At 43.7% G+C, this 13,472-nt stretch overlaps 1 protein-coding gene across 8 annotated transcripts in view; it reads right to left on the bottom strand.

The window, feature by feature from the left end:
* OBSCN (obscurin, cytoskeletal calmodulin and titin-interacting RhoGEF) overlaps positions 1-13,472 on the bottom strand; it is a 188,117-nt gene that overhangs the window by 87,593 nt on the left and 87,052 nt on the right. For 7 of the 8 annotated variants that reach the window (XM_074901084.1, XM_074901086.1, XM_074901089.1 and 4 more), the window contains 9 exons: positions 9,384-9,650; positions 7,923-8,195; positions 7,021-7,287; positions 4,841-5,107; positions 4,019-4,288; positions 3,237-3,503; positions 2,098-2,364; positions 990-1,256; positions 15-287 (listed from right to left, as the gene is read on the bottom strand). In XM_074901084.1, coding sequence (XP_074757185.1) covers positions 15-287; positions 990-1,256; positions 2,098-2,364; positions 3,237-3,503; positions 4,019-4,288; positions 4,841-5,107; positions 7,021-7,287; positions 7,923-8,195; positions 9,384-9,650 — 2,418 coding nt within the window. The remainder of the gene's footprint in view (positions 1-14; positions 288-989; positions 1,257-2,097; positions 2,365-3,236; positions 3,504-4,018; positions 4,289-4,840; positions 5,108-7,020; positions 7,288-7,922; positions 8,196-9,383; positions 9,651-13,472) is intronic. The other variant, XM_074901087.1, reaches the window with a different exon arrangement.

Raw genomic sequence — 13,472 nt, 5'->3', positions numbered from 1 at the left:
TCACAATGAAATACCTTTGACTAGTAATTTAGCTGAAGATATAAGGGACCCAGCTCTGAAGGTGACAGTGCCTGAGTCATGGCATGCCACGTCATTTAGGGTTAAAGTGTGGACCATCCCGTCCCGCTCAGAGATTTCAGTCACAAAGTTGTTGTGAAGGGGAGATCCATCGAGCCACCACTGCACGTTCTTCACGCCCGGGTGCGAGAGCTCGCAGGTGAACGTGGCTGACTCACCCACAAAGACGTCTGTGTTCTTTAAACCAGAAACTATGACTGCTGCTTCTTCTGTATAACAGAGCAAGAGAAGGTACCAAAGGAAAACAAAAGCATAAACATGTACATGTCTCTCCCTGCAGAACTAGCCCAAGCAACACTGCAAGTTTTCCAGGAGTGCTTGTAATGCCAAGGGAAGGTTGTAATTCCAGGGGAAAAAAGAGCTAAAATCTTCATTAAGGGATTTAGAAACCACCTTCCATCCTTCACCTGCTTGCAAGTGCAGCGTGTGTATGTCTGCAAACACTGTTTCATTGGGAGGAAGCTCTACTCCATGACTTGGTTCTTCTGTGTGTTGCAACCATCTGCACTGACATCGTATGAGGTGGGAGGCAGGGAGGTAGCTTAAGTTTTAAATGGTTACTTACAGTGCTTGAAAAGAGTAATAACAATATCAACAATGACAGAAGCTGTAATCAGTAATAACAAGTATTTCAGTATTTTTTATGACCGCTGCTCCAAGCACAGAGTTTTTCATCCGTACCATCATCTGCTATGGCGCACAATATGGTCGCTACCTTGAACTACCTTAACGTATAAACACTGGTCCAACCTCAGCCTGAATGTGCTTATATCTCCACTGAAATCAGGAAAGAAATGAATGGACTTTCACCTGTTTGCATCTGAGACAAGTTTGGCCCGTTACTGTCAAAGATTTTGGAATAAGAAATCCAGGCTGCAAAATCAGAGCACTTCCACCACATTTCACCTTACCTTGCACATATACAGAACCTGTGGTGATCTCGTATCCAGTGCTACAGGTGTAATCCCCACAGTCGTCAGGCTCTACACCATGGATGATCAGCTCAGCAATGTTGCCTTTCAGCTTCATCTCATACTTGTCACTGGGCTGAATGACCACCCCTCCTTTTCTCCACTCGACAGGAGCATCCGGCTTGGAGATCTCACAGTGCAAGACAGCTGTTCCCCCTTCTTCAGACTCCACATTTTTCAGCTCTTCATTAAACAGCACAGGTAGTACTGCGGTGGAGAAGCAACTGCATCAGTGACAGTGCTCAGAGGTGCTTGCAACCTCTCCAGCTTGGTAGTCCCCCTCTTTCTGAACCACAACTTGCCTGCTGGCAATGCCAAGCCCAGAGCAGGACTATGAGTTGTGCCATAGCCAGACACTCACGGGGATCGGGTGCTGATACACTGAGGGTGTCCACTGCTGCTCTATAAAGGATTGCCATGGGTCACAGGACACCCGGGGGGTTTCATGTGGACATACACACAATTTCAGCCTAAGCAATTGAGGCACAACAGTACCAATCACAGCATTTGGATGTTTAATCACTGAAACCACGCACTCTGAGAGGAGCTGGTTATGGGGGATAAACTCAGGATGTAAAGGCATGATCTTATTGCTTTAAAAGTAATAAAACTATAAAATCAGTATAAAAACAATAAAACTATAAAATCCAAATATGTAGCCACTAAAAAGGGGCCACAAATCTTGGGCTGCTCCGACTCCATTTAAAATGAGCCTGGTTTAGGTATGGTGAAGTACTCCAGTCTCTTACTGTCAGGTAGCAGGCAAGTTTCCTAACTGCTCTTGTACGTACCCTCCATTAACAGCAGCTGCATCTTTGCTCCCAGCTCTCACAGTGAGATCAAAATTGCCACTGCAGAAATAGAGTTGGGTTTAAAAGGCGCTAAATTCTTCTTTGAAGAACCAATTGTGGATCAAACCCTTTCCCACAGTTGTAATTCACAGATAGAGCGTTGATGATTGCTAATGCAGTGGTAAAACTTCCTTATTACCCCTGTGGAGAACAGCCACAACCATAAGTTCTCTGCCTTCAAGCAAGGCTTCTCCTACCTTTGACTTGCAGTGATGCAGTGGTCTGCTGATCCCCCAAGTCACACGTATAATCACCAGCATCCTGGGCCTCAGCATCATAGATGAAGAGCTCAACACGTGTCCCCTCCTGCCGGATCTCATACTTGTCACTTGGCTGCAGCACCGTATCTCCTTTCCTCCACTCCACACGTGCATTGGGTTTTGTCAGCTCGCAGTGCAGCATAGCCGTGCAACCTTCCTCCACCTCCTCATTTTTCAGGCAGTGTTTGAAAAGCACAGGCAGGGCTTGAAAGGAGGTGAATGAGGCAAAGAGAAAAAAACAGGCAAAGCAAAAATAGAAAATGGAGCAATGTTTTAAGGTACTGATAATGCCGTCCATGAAATTCATGCACACTTCTGGCTGCATTTATCTAAGGAGACCTGCCAGGGGGGGATGTCTAGGTCAAAGCCAGACAGGAGGAGGAGGAGGGAGATGAGCTAACCAGCAGGAAAAATTCCAGTTCTACAAGAGCTGCATTTCTCTCCCCAAAACCTAGACTTCTTTCCACAAAGAATTCCCAACTAACTTAAGTAATTTTCTGAAGCTCAGAGGGTTTTTCATCCTCAAAACCACCGAACAGGATAAAAGTACTCAAAGATATACGCCTGCAGACCTGAGGGTGCACCATTTGAAGAACAACTTGAGATCATGCAGCCAGGAATCAATTACAAAATAATTAAGGCTGAAGGGACCTTTTGGAGGTCTTCCATGGATGGAGATTCCTCTGCCACTCCAGGTAACAATTCCAGTGTCTGACCACCGCTCATTGTGAAAGGTTGGGTTTTTTCCTACCATGAATTTCTCTTGCTGCAGCTTGCAACTGCTGTCTCTCAGCTGTTTAGTGATCACCCCAAGGAAAGTCTGTCTATCTCTCCTCTTTAGACCCCATTAGGAAGCTGCAGAGAGCACTGAGATCTCCCCCTTCAACCTTCTGAACAAATCTGAACAAATCCAGCTGCCCCTTTCTCTGCTTGTAGTTCATGTGCTTCAGTCCCCTGACAAACTTGTTGGCCTCTGCTGCCCTTGCTCCAACACCTCAGTGTCTGTTTTGTACTAGAAAGCTCCAAAAATGGACACGCACACCTCTCTCCACTGCTGGGCAAAGAGGAAATCATACCTTTAACCTCTAGCTTAGCAGTGGTCTTCCCATCAGCTGTGTGACAGCTATACTCCCCTGAATCCTCACGGTTCAAATCGTGAATGACCAGCGTGTGCACGTTCCCCTCCCGCTTGATGCTGCACTTCTGGCTGGAGCGGATCACAGACGTGCCTTTCTTCCACTCCACCGGGACATCAGACTTGGACACCTCACAGGACAAGTGAGCCGTGCCACCCTCCTGTAGCTGCAAGCTGCGGAGCGCCTTTACAAAGGTGACTGGAGCAACTGTGGGGAAGAGGGTACCAACACTGCTGCAACCACCTAATGCAGATTGGAACCGGGTGCCTACAGTTACACTGCGCACCAGATCCGAGAGGAACAAACAAGATAAGGTATTGACATGGTCCATCTCTCAAAATCATCCTACATAATTTAATGGGAAGGTTTTTCAGAGTTTTCAGACTTTTTGGAGTAAATATTATCTAAAAACTTCATAAGTAGGAGATTGAATGCATATTCCTGACATTTTTCAGTATTGATTCTGAAGTATCTTAGCTGCTTGCTTCAGGATAAGTTGGATGGTCTTCAAAGGATGTTTGCTTCACTACATGGACTATAAAATGAGTGAAACGACTAGTTGAGATGTACGTATGTAACTCTTAAACGCCTAAATTACTTTAGCAGAATCCCCCAACAACTCCAAGGGCCCCTCCTCCCAAATACACTTCTCCAGAAGCTAAATCAACGTTGACAGAGCTTACCAGTACCTACTCAATCCCTCTTCCTAGGAGGCTGCTCACCTTGAACCATTAGCTGTGCTGCTGAGGAATGCTGCCCGACTTTGAAACTGATGGGCCCACAGTCTTCCAGTGTCACCTTCCTCAGGATCAAAGTGTGACGTGTCCCTTGGACTCTGATCTCATTCATTTCATTGGATTGCAGGGGAACATCCCCCAGGAACCACTGGGCATCCTGAGTTGTTTCCCGGGACAGCCTGCATTCAAACACTGCATCTTCTCCTTCACACGAAGTGACGTCCTTCAGTGCCTCCACTACGGTTGCTGCTGGTTCTTTATGGAAAGGTCAACAGGGTTTGATATCTACTTTCAATTGATGCTTCCTGGGTTAAGCATTCTGTTATGCTCTTTCTTAACAGTACTATATTATTTAAAAGAACCACCACAAAGCAGTAAGCACTAAACACATGGAAATGTAGTAACACAGGCATGTAGTAACACGTTACATTCTTACAGATGCATGATGTATGTATGTGTGCACATATATTATGCACATATATATGATAGTCTGTGAAGTATGCATGTTATACTCTGTCGTGTGCATAATAAATATATAATCTGTATTTATAATGAAATGTATTGCAAAAACATTGTCAACAGATTTTAGTGGGTGACACTAACATTAAACCACAGAACCACGGACTAAAGATGCATTTCTGAACCCCTAGAGATAACTGACTCGGTTCTTATCCCTCTGAAATCACTCTTATCTCTGAGATCCCCACGATTCAGTCTGGGCACAGGACAATTCTGTCAAACTACTTAATCATGTGCCCCTACCACAGTACCAAGCTCTGTTCAACTCCTCCCCACACAAAGCCCCACCTTTCACGAGCACGGCTGCCGTTGTTTGCTGGTCCCCTGTGTCACACGTGTATTCCCCAGCATCCGCTTCACTCAGGTTGTGAATTGTCAGCTCAGCCACGGATTCAGCCTGATGCATCTTGTATTTGTCACTTGGTCGCAGCACTGTCCCGGCCTTCTTCCACTGCACAGTGGCATTTGATTTTGAGATTTCACAGCTCAGAGTGATGGTGCTGCCTTCTTCAGCTTGCTGGTTCTGGAGTGGTTTTGTGAAGATTACTGGCAAAGCTAAACGAAGATAAATCAGAGGGAAAAAAAGTATGTTTCATTGCTGACTGCAACACTAGGTCTTGTGCTTAATGAAACTGTGGTGCCATTCCAAATTTGGTTCAAAATCAATTCCAAAGTTACTTCAAAACCCAATCAAGGAATGACAGAAAGTGCTGGATTTCCAGGAGCACTAAGCATTCTGCACTCCCCAAGAATCACTGGGCACTGCACACACTGAGCATCTCAGGGAATGTGCTCCTTCTTACACAGGAGAAGTCATGGATATGGACACTTGAGCATCTGAGTGGATGTATCTCCCAATGAGTACCAAAGCCACAAGTCACAAGCCTGTGCTTGATATCTGAGTTCTTGAGTATTTGGGAGGGTACATGGAGAAATAATGCCCCTCATTTGAAAATTGGACCCAGAAGAGAGATGAACTCTGGAAGTCTCTGCACTGACATGTATCACTGACGAGTAAATATGGAGTTTTGATGGTTTGATTTACATGTAGAGGTTTAGTTCTTCAAGTCCAGTTCCCTAGAAGAACTTTGGTGGCTCTACAGTTACAGCTGAATTGATATTTGCAAGGGAAGGAGGTGAGGTTCCAGAAATCGGAGTGAACTCACAGGAACCCGGTGACAGAGGTGTATAAGAGGAGGCAGATTTGAAAAGTCTTGTGCGTGATGTAGGAATGGGTGGTTTATTTTGTGGGGATTGACTGTGGTCAAGGCACAGTTGCATTTGCAATGAAGGCATTCCATTGTGTAGCTAAGACCTGTAGCACTAGGGCTCTTAGGAGCCAGCAAAGGAATAAGGAGGAGAGAAAAATAAAGTCTTTGTGAAGACCTACTCTGTCAGGCTGTGTCACTGATGATTCAGAAATCCTTCTCACAAAAAAGTACCAGCCTCTGCCACAATGTCCCTGAATTTACATACGGATCATCTAAACTAACCTACAGCTCCCTAAAAGGTGAAGTGAAAGCTCTTTGTCACCTTTCACTACCAAGGATGCTACAGTTTGCTCACTGCCAGAATCACAGATGTAGTCTCCAGCATCTTTCAGCTGTAGGTCGTGGATGAGTAGCTCTGCAGCAGAGCCTGTCTGCTTCATCTCATACTTGTTACTAGCTTGAATCAAGACTGACCCTTTTTTCCACTTCACTGGTGTATCATGTTTGGAGAGCTCAGCACGGAGGGTGACTGTAGAGCTTTCCTTGGCCTGCTGGTTTCAGAGGGTTTTTTTAAAAGACTGCTGGCATGGCTGGGAACACAGGGACAGCCATCATCAGAGGATCTGCTTACAATACAAATATTCTGGTATCACTGAATCCTGGAGTTAGCGTGATAGCAGGCAGGTGCATGCCCTTTATGGGACAACCCTTGAGGGGTATTTCAAAAGATGGCACTTCACTGGCCCCTCTTTATTTCTGCTGATCTTGTATCTCAGAAAAAGTCACCTTCATATAGCACTTGTATCAGAGTAGATTATAAAAAATTGATATATTGGCACATTACACCTATTTTTAAGGCACTAGGAATATTTAGGAGCCTTGCTTGTCATCTAGAGTTGAGTTCCCAAGGAAGTTTGAGCACCTTGACTCTTGAGCACCATTTTCCCAGGTGGAACTACAGCTCAAAGGATGGTTAAGCAGCAAAAATAGTCTCATTCTCATTTTAGTTTCAGCCTTGATCTTCAGAGTGACCAGAAAGAGGCCCTTGGGTCTAGGATTGCGGAAACAGTTGCTGCACTTAGGTCCCTCCGTGTTCGTTGCTCAGGACACCACAGGAACTAACTTCTGAAAGCCAAAGGACTCGGCTGCTTTATGCCAGAAGAGCACATTTGAAGTCAAGGTCAGTAAATAGCACCCTCTTGCTAGTACTAAGCTAAGGAAGTTTTCTTATCTGAAAAAGAAAACAAAACAACCTACCTGTAACAGTTAAAGTGGCTGTTGTTTGTTCATTTCCATTATCACAGGTGTATTTGCCTGAGTCTTCTGGTTTTAAGTGATAAATCTTTAAAGTATGGATTGTTCCTTCCTGCCTGATTTCATACTTGGAGCTTGGGGAAATTACGTGAGCATCCTTCTTCCACTTCACCACAGCATTAGGCTGGGAGACCTCACAGTGGAGGATGGCTGTTTCTTCTTCCCGCAGCTCTGTGCTCTGCAATTTCTCCTTAAAGACTGGAGGTGGCACTGAAAATACAAACACCGCAGAGGCATTTACAGTCACCTTTCTCTTGTTTCCCCACAGTGTTAAAGTTGCTACTGGACAGTTAAGTATTAAAAAAAAAATACTTTAAGTTCATGTTACATATTGGAAAGTTAAAAGAAGTGAATGGATTTTCGAGAAAACCCACTCACAAATATTTGTTGAAGTTACTGAAGTTTAGAGAAGTTTTAACAGGTTCAGGTGGGATGGGGACTCTGACCAGACCAACAGCTTCAAAGAGGGAAGGAGAAGGATGTTTGACTGAGAATTTCTTCAAAACAGTGTTTAGAGAAAGAAAGACTCCAAAGAGGAAAGAGAAAATAAGGAAAAGGGAAGTGGAAGCAATGAAAATTACAAATCTGTCGATCCATCTAGTGGAGCCACCCCAGTAATATCTCTAGAACCCAGTTAGCTTCAGGACCCTGATGACATATCCATTGTCTATCCATAGGGAAGACTGTATATGAGACCGCGTTAGAGCATTATGTATGTTTTGAGGCACAAGCACCCTCTTAACATGAGCTAAACAAGGGATGAATGACGGCTTTGAACTTACTATTAGCATAAGCAGAATGTCACCTCACCATCCTGCTCCTTTCCCACATCAGAGAGCCCTTACCTTTTACTGTGAGCTCTGCTGTCGATGTGTGGGGTCCCACGCGGAAAGTGATGGTGCCAATGTCCTGCTCAGTCACCTTTCTTAATGTCAGGGTGTGAATCTTTCCTTTTTCCACTGAGATTTCATTCATTTCGTTATTTTGCAGAGCAATATCCTGTAGCTTCCATTCAACGTCCCTTGCGTTTTCATGAGAGACTTGGCACTGAAACGTGACATCATCCCCTTCAAACACCACCATGTCCTTTAGACCGCTCACGATGGTCACGTCAGGCTCTGCAAATAGTCCACCAGTAGTCAAGCCATGAAAGGGAAAACATGGATGAAATCATAGAATCATTGAATAATATAGGTTGGAGGGGACTTTTGGAGGTCATTTAGTCCAACTGCTGCTCAGAGCAGGACCAGCTTACAGAAGGTTGCTCAACACCTTGTCCAGCTGAGCTTTAAGCACCTCCAAGGATGGAGATATCACACCTTCTTAAATCACTTTTCAAACGCTGCTGGTTCACTGCTATCAATGTACTGGGTAACATGGCCAATATCTTTCAGTTAGTGGTTTTATTCCTTGCTCTTTCTCAGAGATAGAGAGCATTGATTTTTTTGAATTCCATGTTTGATACTGTAATTGGGTGAATAAGGTGTGAATGCCAGATGCCAAATTCATGATTTTGAAACTTATTGCATTTGCACCTTGATATCTTTGGAGAATAACATTAAAACCCACTTTTTGCAAACTGAATTGCTTGTGCTCTGTTGGTGCTGCACACTGGCTCGGGATCTGGTTGGCCCTGTGCTCTCAGTGGGACTTGCTGGATTAGTGTTAGCACAGGGCATTTTTGATTCAGCTGGCTTCAGTCCTGCCTCTAGGACAGCTGGGCACCTGCAGATCTGTGCAAAGATCATTACAGCCAGCCTACAACAGGCGAAAGCTGTAGGTACCCCAAACCTGCTGGGGAATACCGAAGGAGCAGCAGTGCAATCCTCATCTGAGCAAACACAGTACACATTCCTACAACTTAGGGCACCATCTGCATGAAAAATGGTTCAGCTGGGCATAACGTACAGATCATCAATAATACTGAGTAGCCTGGAGAGATGCTAGTGGTGAATGTTCCACACTAGTGGTCCAACCTGAGAGCAAGCTCTGTCTGTAATGACATTAAGATCAGATGCGGCTGCCATGTGACTGGAAGCTGGGGACAGACCATCTGTTCACTCAAAATGCATATGATGTCAAGCAAATATTTCAAGCCATGAGTCAAAAATTACAGCTCCCTTATCCTTTCCTCACCACCAAGTGAATCTTTGCCTCGGTGCATTCACTGATGATAAGATTTCTCTCTGATACCCTTCCTATGCTCTGTGTTTAACACAATAGTTTAATCACAATAGCAACAATTATGTTGCAAAATCTTAGCTTCCTAAAGTGAAAATCCCCTTGCCCCAGTAAACGGGTCTTGCCTTTCACGGTCAGTTTTGCAGAGCTTGTCTCATCTCCAACCTTGCAGGAATACTCTCCGGCATCGCTGGGCTCCAGGCGGTGAACACACAGCTCGCGGAGAGTGCCGTCCTGCCGCATTTCGTACTTGGAGCTCGAGTGAAGGACAGCTCCATCTTTCCTCCACTCCACTTGTGCTTTGCTAATGGAAATCTCACAGCGCAGCCTGGCTGTTCCGCCCACTTCCACTTCTTCGTTCTTCAGCGGCTGCTTCAGCTGAGGTTTGATGGCTGCAAAATAAAAATAAAAATCATGATCCATTAGCTTGAATGCCAGGTCTGCACAACGCGGGCATCTGGGGTCTGATGCTGCAGAACAAATTTGCATGAAGTGGTTATATGATAATAACAACCTGTTTTTTCTTTCTAGACAGACCTATACTCCGTATATCCAGACAAAGAGAGAATCAGAAAGTTCCCAGTATGTTTGTTTTCTGTAAAGTCAAGGACATCCACATTACACCTTCTATCTGCTCTGGATATTGGAAACTCCAGCACTCACAAAAATTTCGGCTAAACCAAATCTGGTACTTTCTGATTAAAAATAGTGTACGTCTGTTCATTTTTACAGAAATATCCGTGACTTCCAACACTATAAATGATGTAAAGCCTTAAACTCTTTTCCAATTTCTTTGATATCCTTTCAAGACCCTAGATCATCAACAGTGTCCTTCCAGATGATGCACAAACAAATGGACTACACGTATTCAAGCGGGGCATGAAACAGCTCAGACAAACAGCTTGTCACTGATGAAAACAAGAAGGGAATAGACATCGTGTGTGTGCGTGAGCAGCTGTGAAAACAGGAATCTCAGTGCTTGTGGTTCCCCTGCCTAAACCCTACTGTGACACATGTAAAGCAAGCACAGGACTCTTTCACTTGTAGTTGATCCAGTGGCTGCTTCATGGGTCACGTTCAGCCAAGAGTTTGTCGTTTGAAAGGTTGTAGCTTAAGAGCAAGGACACAAATTCCACCTAACAGTTTGAGATGACGACAGACATTTCACAGATGGTGATTAATCACAGACGTTATACCTGATTTAAATATAGTGTTCACAGGATCTTCACGGGAAGGCATCGCAAAAATTGAAAACAGTAAAATTTTTTAATACTTTTGTTAATGACTTATGATTAGTTATTGATACAACTAAGCCTCCAATGAATGCGAAACACCAAAAATAGTGATCTATTAGAATTTTGAAATCCCCATGATGCAGAGTTTCTTGCTTTTATCATATCAGAGGAAGGGGTTAATACACTGTACACTCTGCTTTACAGGCTTAAATAGCCATTCTACAAATCCCGTCTCACAAGATCTACTTTTCTGTATTCCGATTTATGACTGGGCACCTGCTTTCCTCGTTCTCTTAACTTTTGGAGGGGTTTATTCACCAATAAATAGAAGAATATCATTCACACACAATTTCACAAATCCCTGAATTTTGATGCAGAGCTAACCATTCACTCTGAGGACCGCGGTGCTCTGCTGGTCTCCTGTATCACACGTGTAATCAGAGGCATCTTCTGGTTCCACATTATGAATCACAAGTTCAGCTGTGTGACCACTTAATTTAACTTCATATTTGGCGCATGGGAAGAGCTCCATGGTGCCTTTCCTCCACTCCACTGCTGCATTATCCTTTGTCAGCTCACACTGGAATTTCACTGCAGCTCCTTCTTCTGCCTCCTTGTCCTTGAGCTCCTTTTTGAAAAGAACTGGCGCAGCTAAAGGGAAAAAAACAGGAGCTTTTATTGAACATTGAGTCAAGTCCTGGTTAATAGTTAGACACTTTGGAGAACAAGATACTGTGCTTTGCAAGTGGTATATTCCTAGGCAGGATCCATTTTTTTCTGATTTGCCTGGAGCTACTAGGAGATCTTGCTGCGTCAGAAGCAGCCACCTGCAGTCAGAACATTTATTTCTTTGTTCCTTGACTCAAATCCTTCCTAGGGCTGAATTCTTTGAATGAATTTATCCTTCAGTTGATCTAACAAAGATCTCAAGAGTAAAGAAGTTCAAAACTTCATGGACAGCCTTGACAGAACAGGAAGATTGTTGTCAGTCTTCTTACAGTATTTGGAAGAATATATATTTTTTAAAAACACTTAAACCACATATCATGTGAAATGTTCACATGTTATGTTAAAGCATTGCTCTTATTTCTCTTCAGCCATAAAGCTAGAAAGTGTTTCTTAGAACCCAAAGCTCAAATGCAGCACTGGAAGAACAAAGTATCATCCTCTTCCATTCTCATTTAAAAAAAAAGAAATCCTAGTATATTAGATGAAAAGGAAAATATCTGTAGGGAAAATAAGGCATGTATTTTAAAACATTTATACTTTAACTTTTGGTTTGCATGTTGGATGGAATCTATTTCTTTAGGAGTCAGCTCACACCACGTACCTTTCACGTTTAAAGATGCCTTTTCTTCCTGATCCCCAGTATCACAGCTGTATTCTCCTGTATCTTCTAATTTGAGGTTATGTATTAAGAGCTCTACCAGGCATTCCCTCTGCCTCATTTCATATTTCTGGCCAGGCTGCAGCACCACTCCTCCTTTCCTCCACTCCACTGCAGCATTGGGTTTTGACAGCTCACAACAGAATGTAGCTGTACTTCCTTCCTCTGATTCCTTATTTTGTAGGGGTTGCTTAAATGTAACAGGCAATGCTGCAAAATTTGAGAGGGAAATTTTTTAGGAATGTACAGTCCAAAAAGGACCCAACCCTACCATCACTTTTCAGAAATGGCCTGTTGCAATGATTTCATAATCCTTGGGCTGAAACTCTCTGTCTTGGTAGCATCTTTCTTGAATCATTATGTGAACCAAGAGCTGAGGACAGACGGTGAAGTTAGGAAAATCTGGTTTTAGAGAGCGGTCCATTGAATGGCCTAGCTTGTGATCTGAAGGAGTCAGACTTTTCTGCCAACTACAGATGCTTTAGTCAAAGATCACTGGGACATACTCTCTCTTACGTGTACCCTTGTTCCTTAACAAAGGTCTGTGAGTTTGCAGTATTAAGCAAAGAGTATTGCCCGTCCCCCCCAAATAAAGCTTCTATTAACATATAAAAGGTCAAGTTAGCATTCAAAACACAAAAAGAGGAGTAGAGTGAAAGATGACAATAAAGTGATAAATGGAAGAGGAAATTCAGATTTCAAGCAAAGTCTTGCTCTGGATGGTTAGAAGAGGTGGAGGAAAACAGATGTGGATGCAGTTAAGTCGAAGTTTACACTTGAGGCTCAAAACCTCAAGTAATTCTAGAACACATTCACATGTTATAGATATCCTCTATGCGCCAATTGTTGCATCTCTTACCATCCCAATTAGGCATTATGCCCAATTAGGCATTCCTTACTCCCACTGAAGAAATCAACAACCCAAACTAACCATCAGCCTGCCTGGCTTATTTTCTGTTAGCCATTCCTATATGCAGCCACACTCCCTGCACTCAGAGGGCAGGGCATTCTGACATCATGACAACATTTAATTGCTTTGATGTTCGTTAATCACTCCAGATACAGCAAGAGGAACATTTCTAAGTTGTACTTGCTGAAGTAGAATATGTACGCTGGGATGGACCAGTGACAAAACAAAGGGCTGTAGAGAACACTGAAAGGTGCTCCTTTCACTTCATCTCTATTGAGCCAAGGGTCAATACTCTGCCTACCATGTACAGTTACCACAGCCGTTGTCTGCTGATGTCCAGAGTCGCAGGTATACCTTCCTGAATCGTCCGGCTCTAAGTCATAAATGACCAATTCAGCACTGGAGCCCTGCTGCTTCATCTCATATTTCAAACCAGGGTAGAGTGTAATGTCTCCTTTCCTCCACTCTACTGGAGCCTTGGGTTTGGTAAGCTCACACCTCAGTGTTGCTGTACCACCTTCTTCTGCTTCAGTATTCTGAAGCTCTTGTTTAAAAAGTGCTGGTAGGGCTATAAAATAGAAACACAACTTGCAACATACTGCAGTTGGGGTTTGGGAAAGAGAGTAGAAAGAAAATCAAAGCACCAGAAGAGGTTTTTTGGAGATGTCTCTAAACCTCGTTG

This window comes from Athene noctua, chromosome 2 (assembly GCF_965140245.1).
Source record: "Athene noctua chromosome 2, bAthNoc1.hap1.1, whole genome shotgun sequence".
In the NCBI taxonomy this organism is placed as follows: Eukaryota; Metazoa; Chordata; class Aves; order Strigiformes; family Strigidae; genus Athene; species Athene noctua.
The sequence above is the reverse complement of the archived record's forward strand: the minus strand, read 5'-3'. Positions and strand labels throughout refer to the sequence as shown.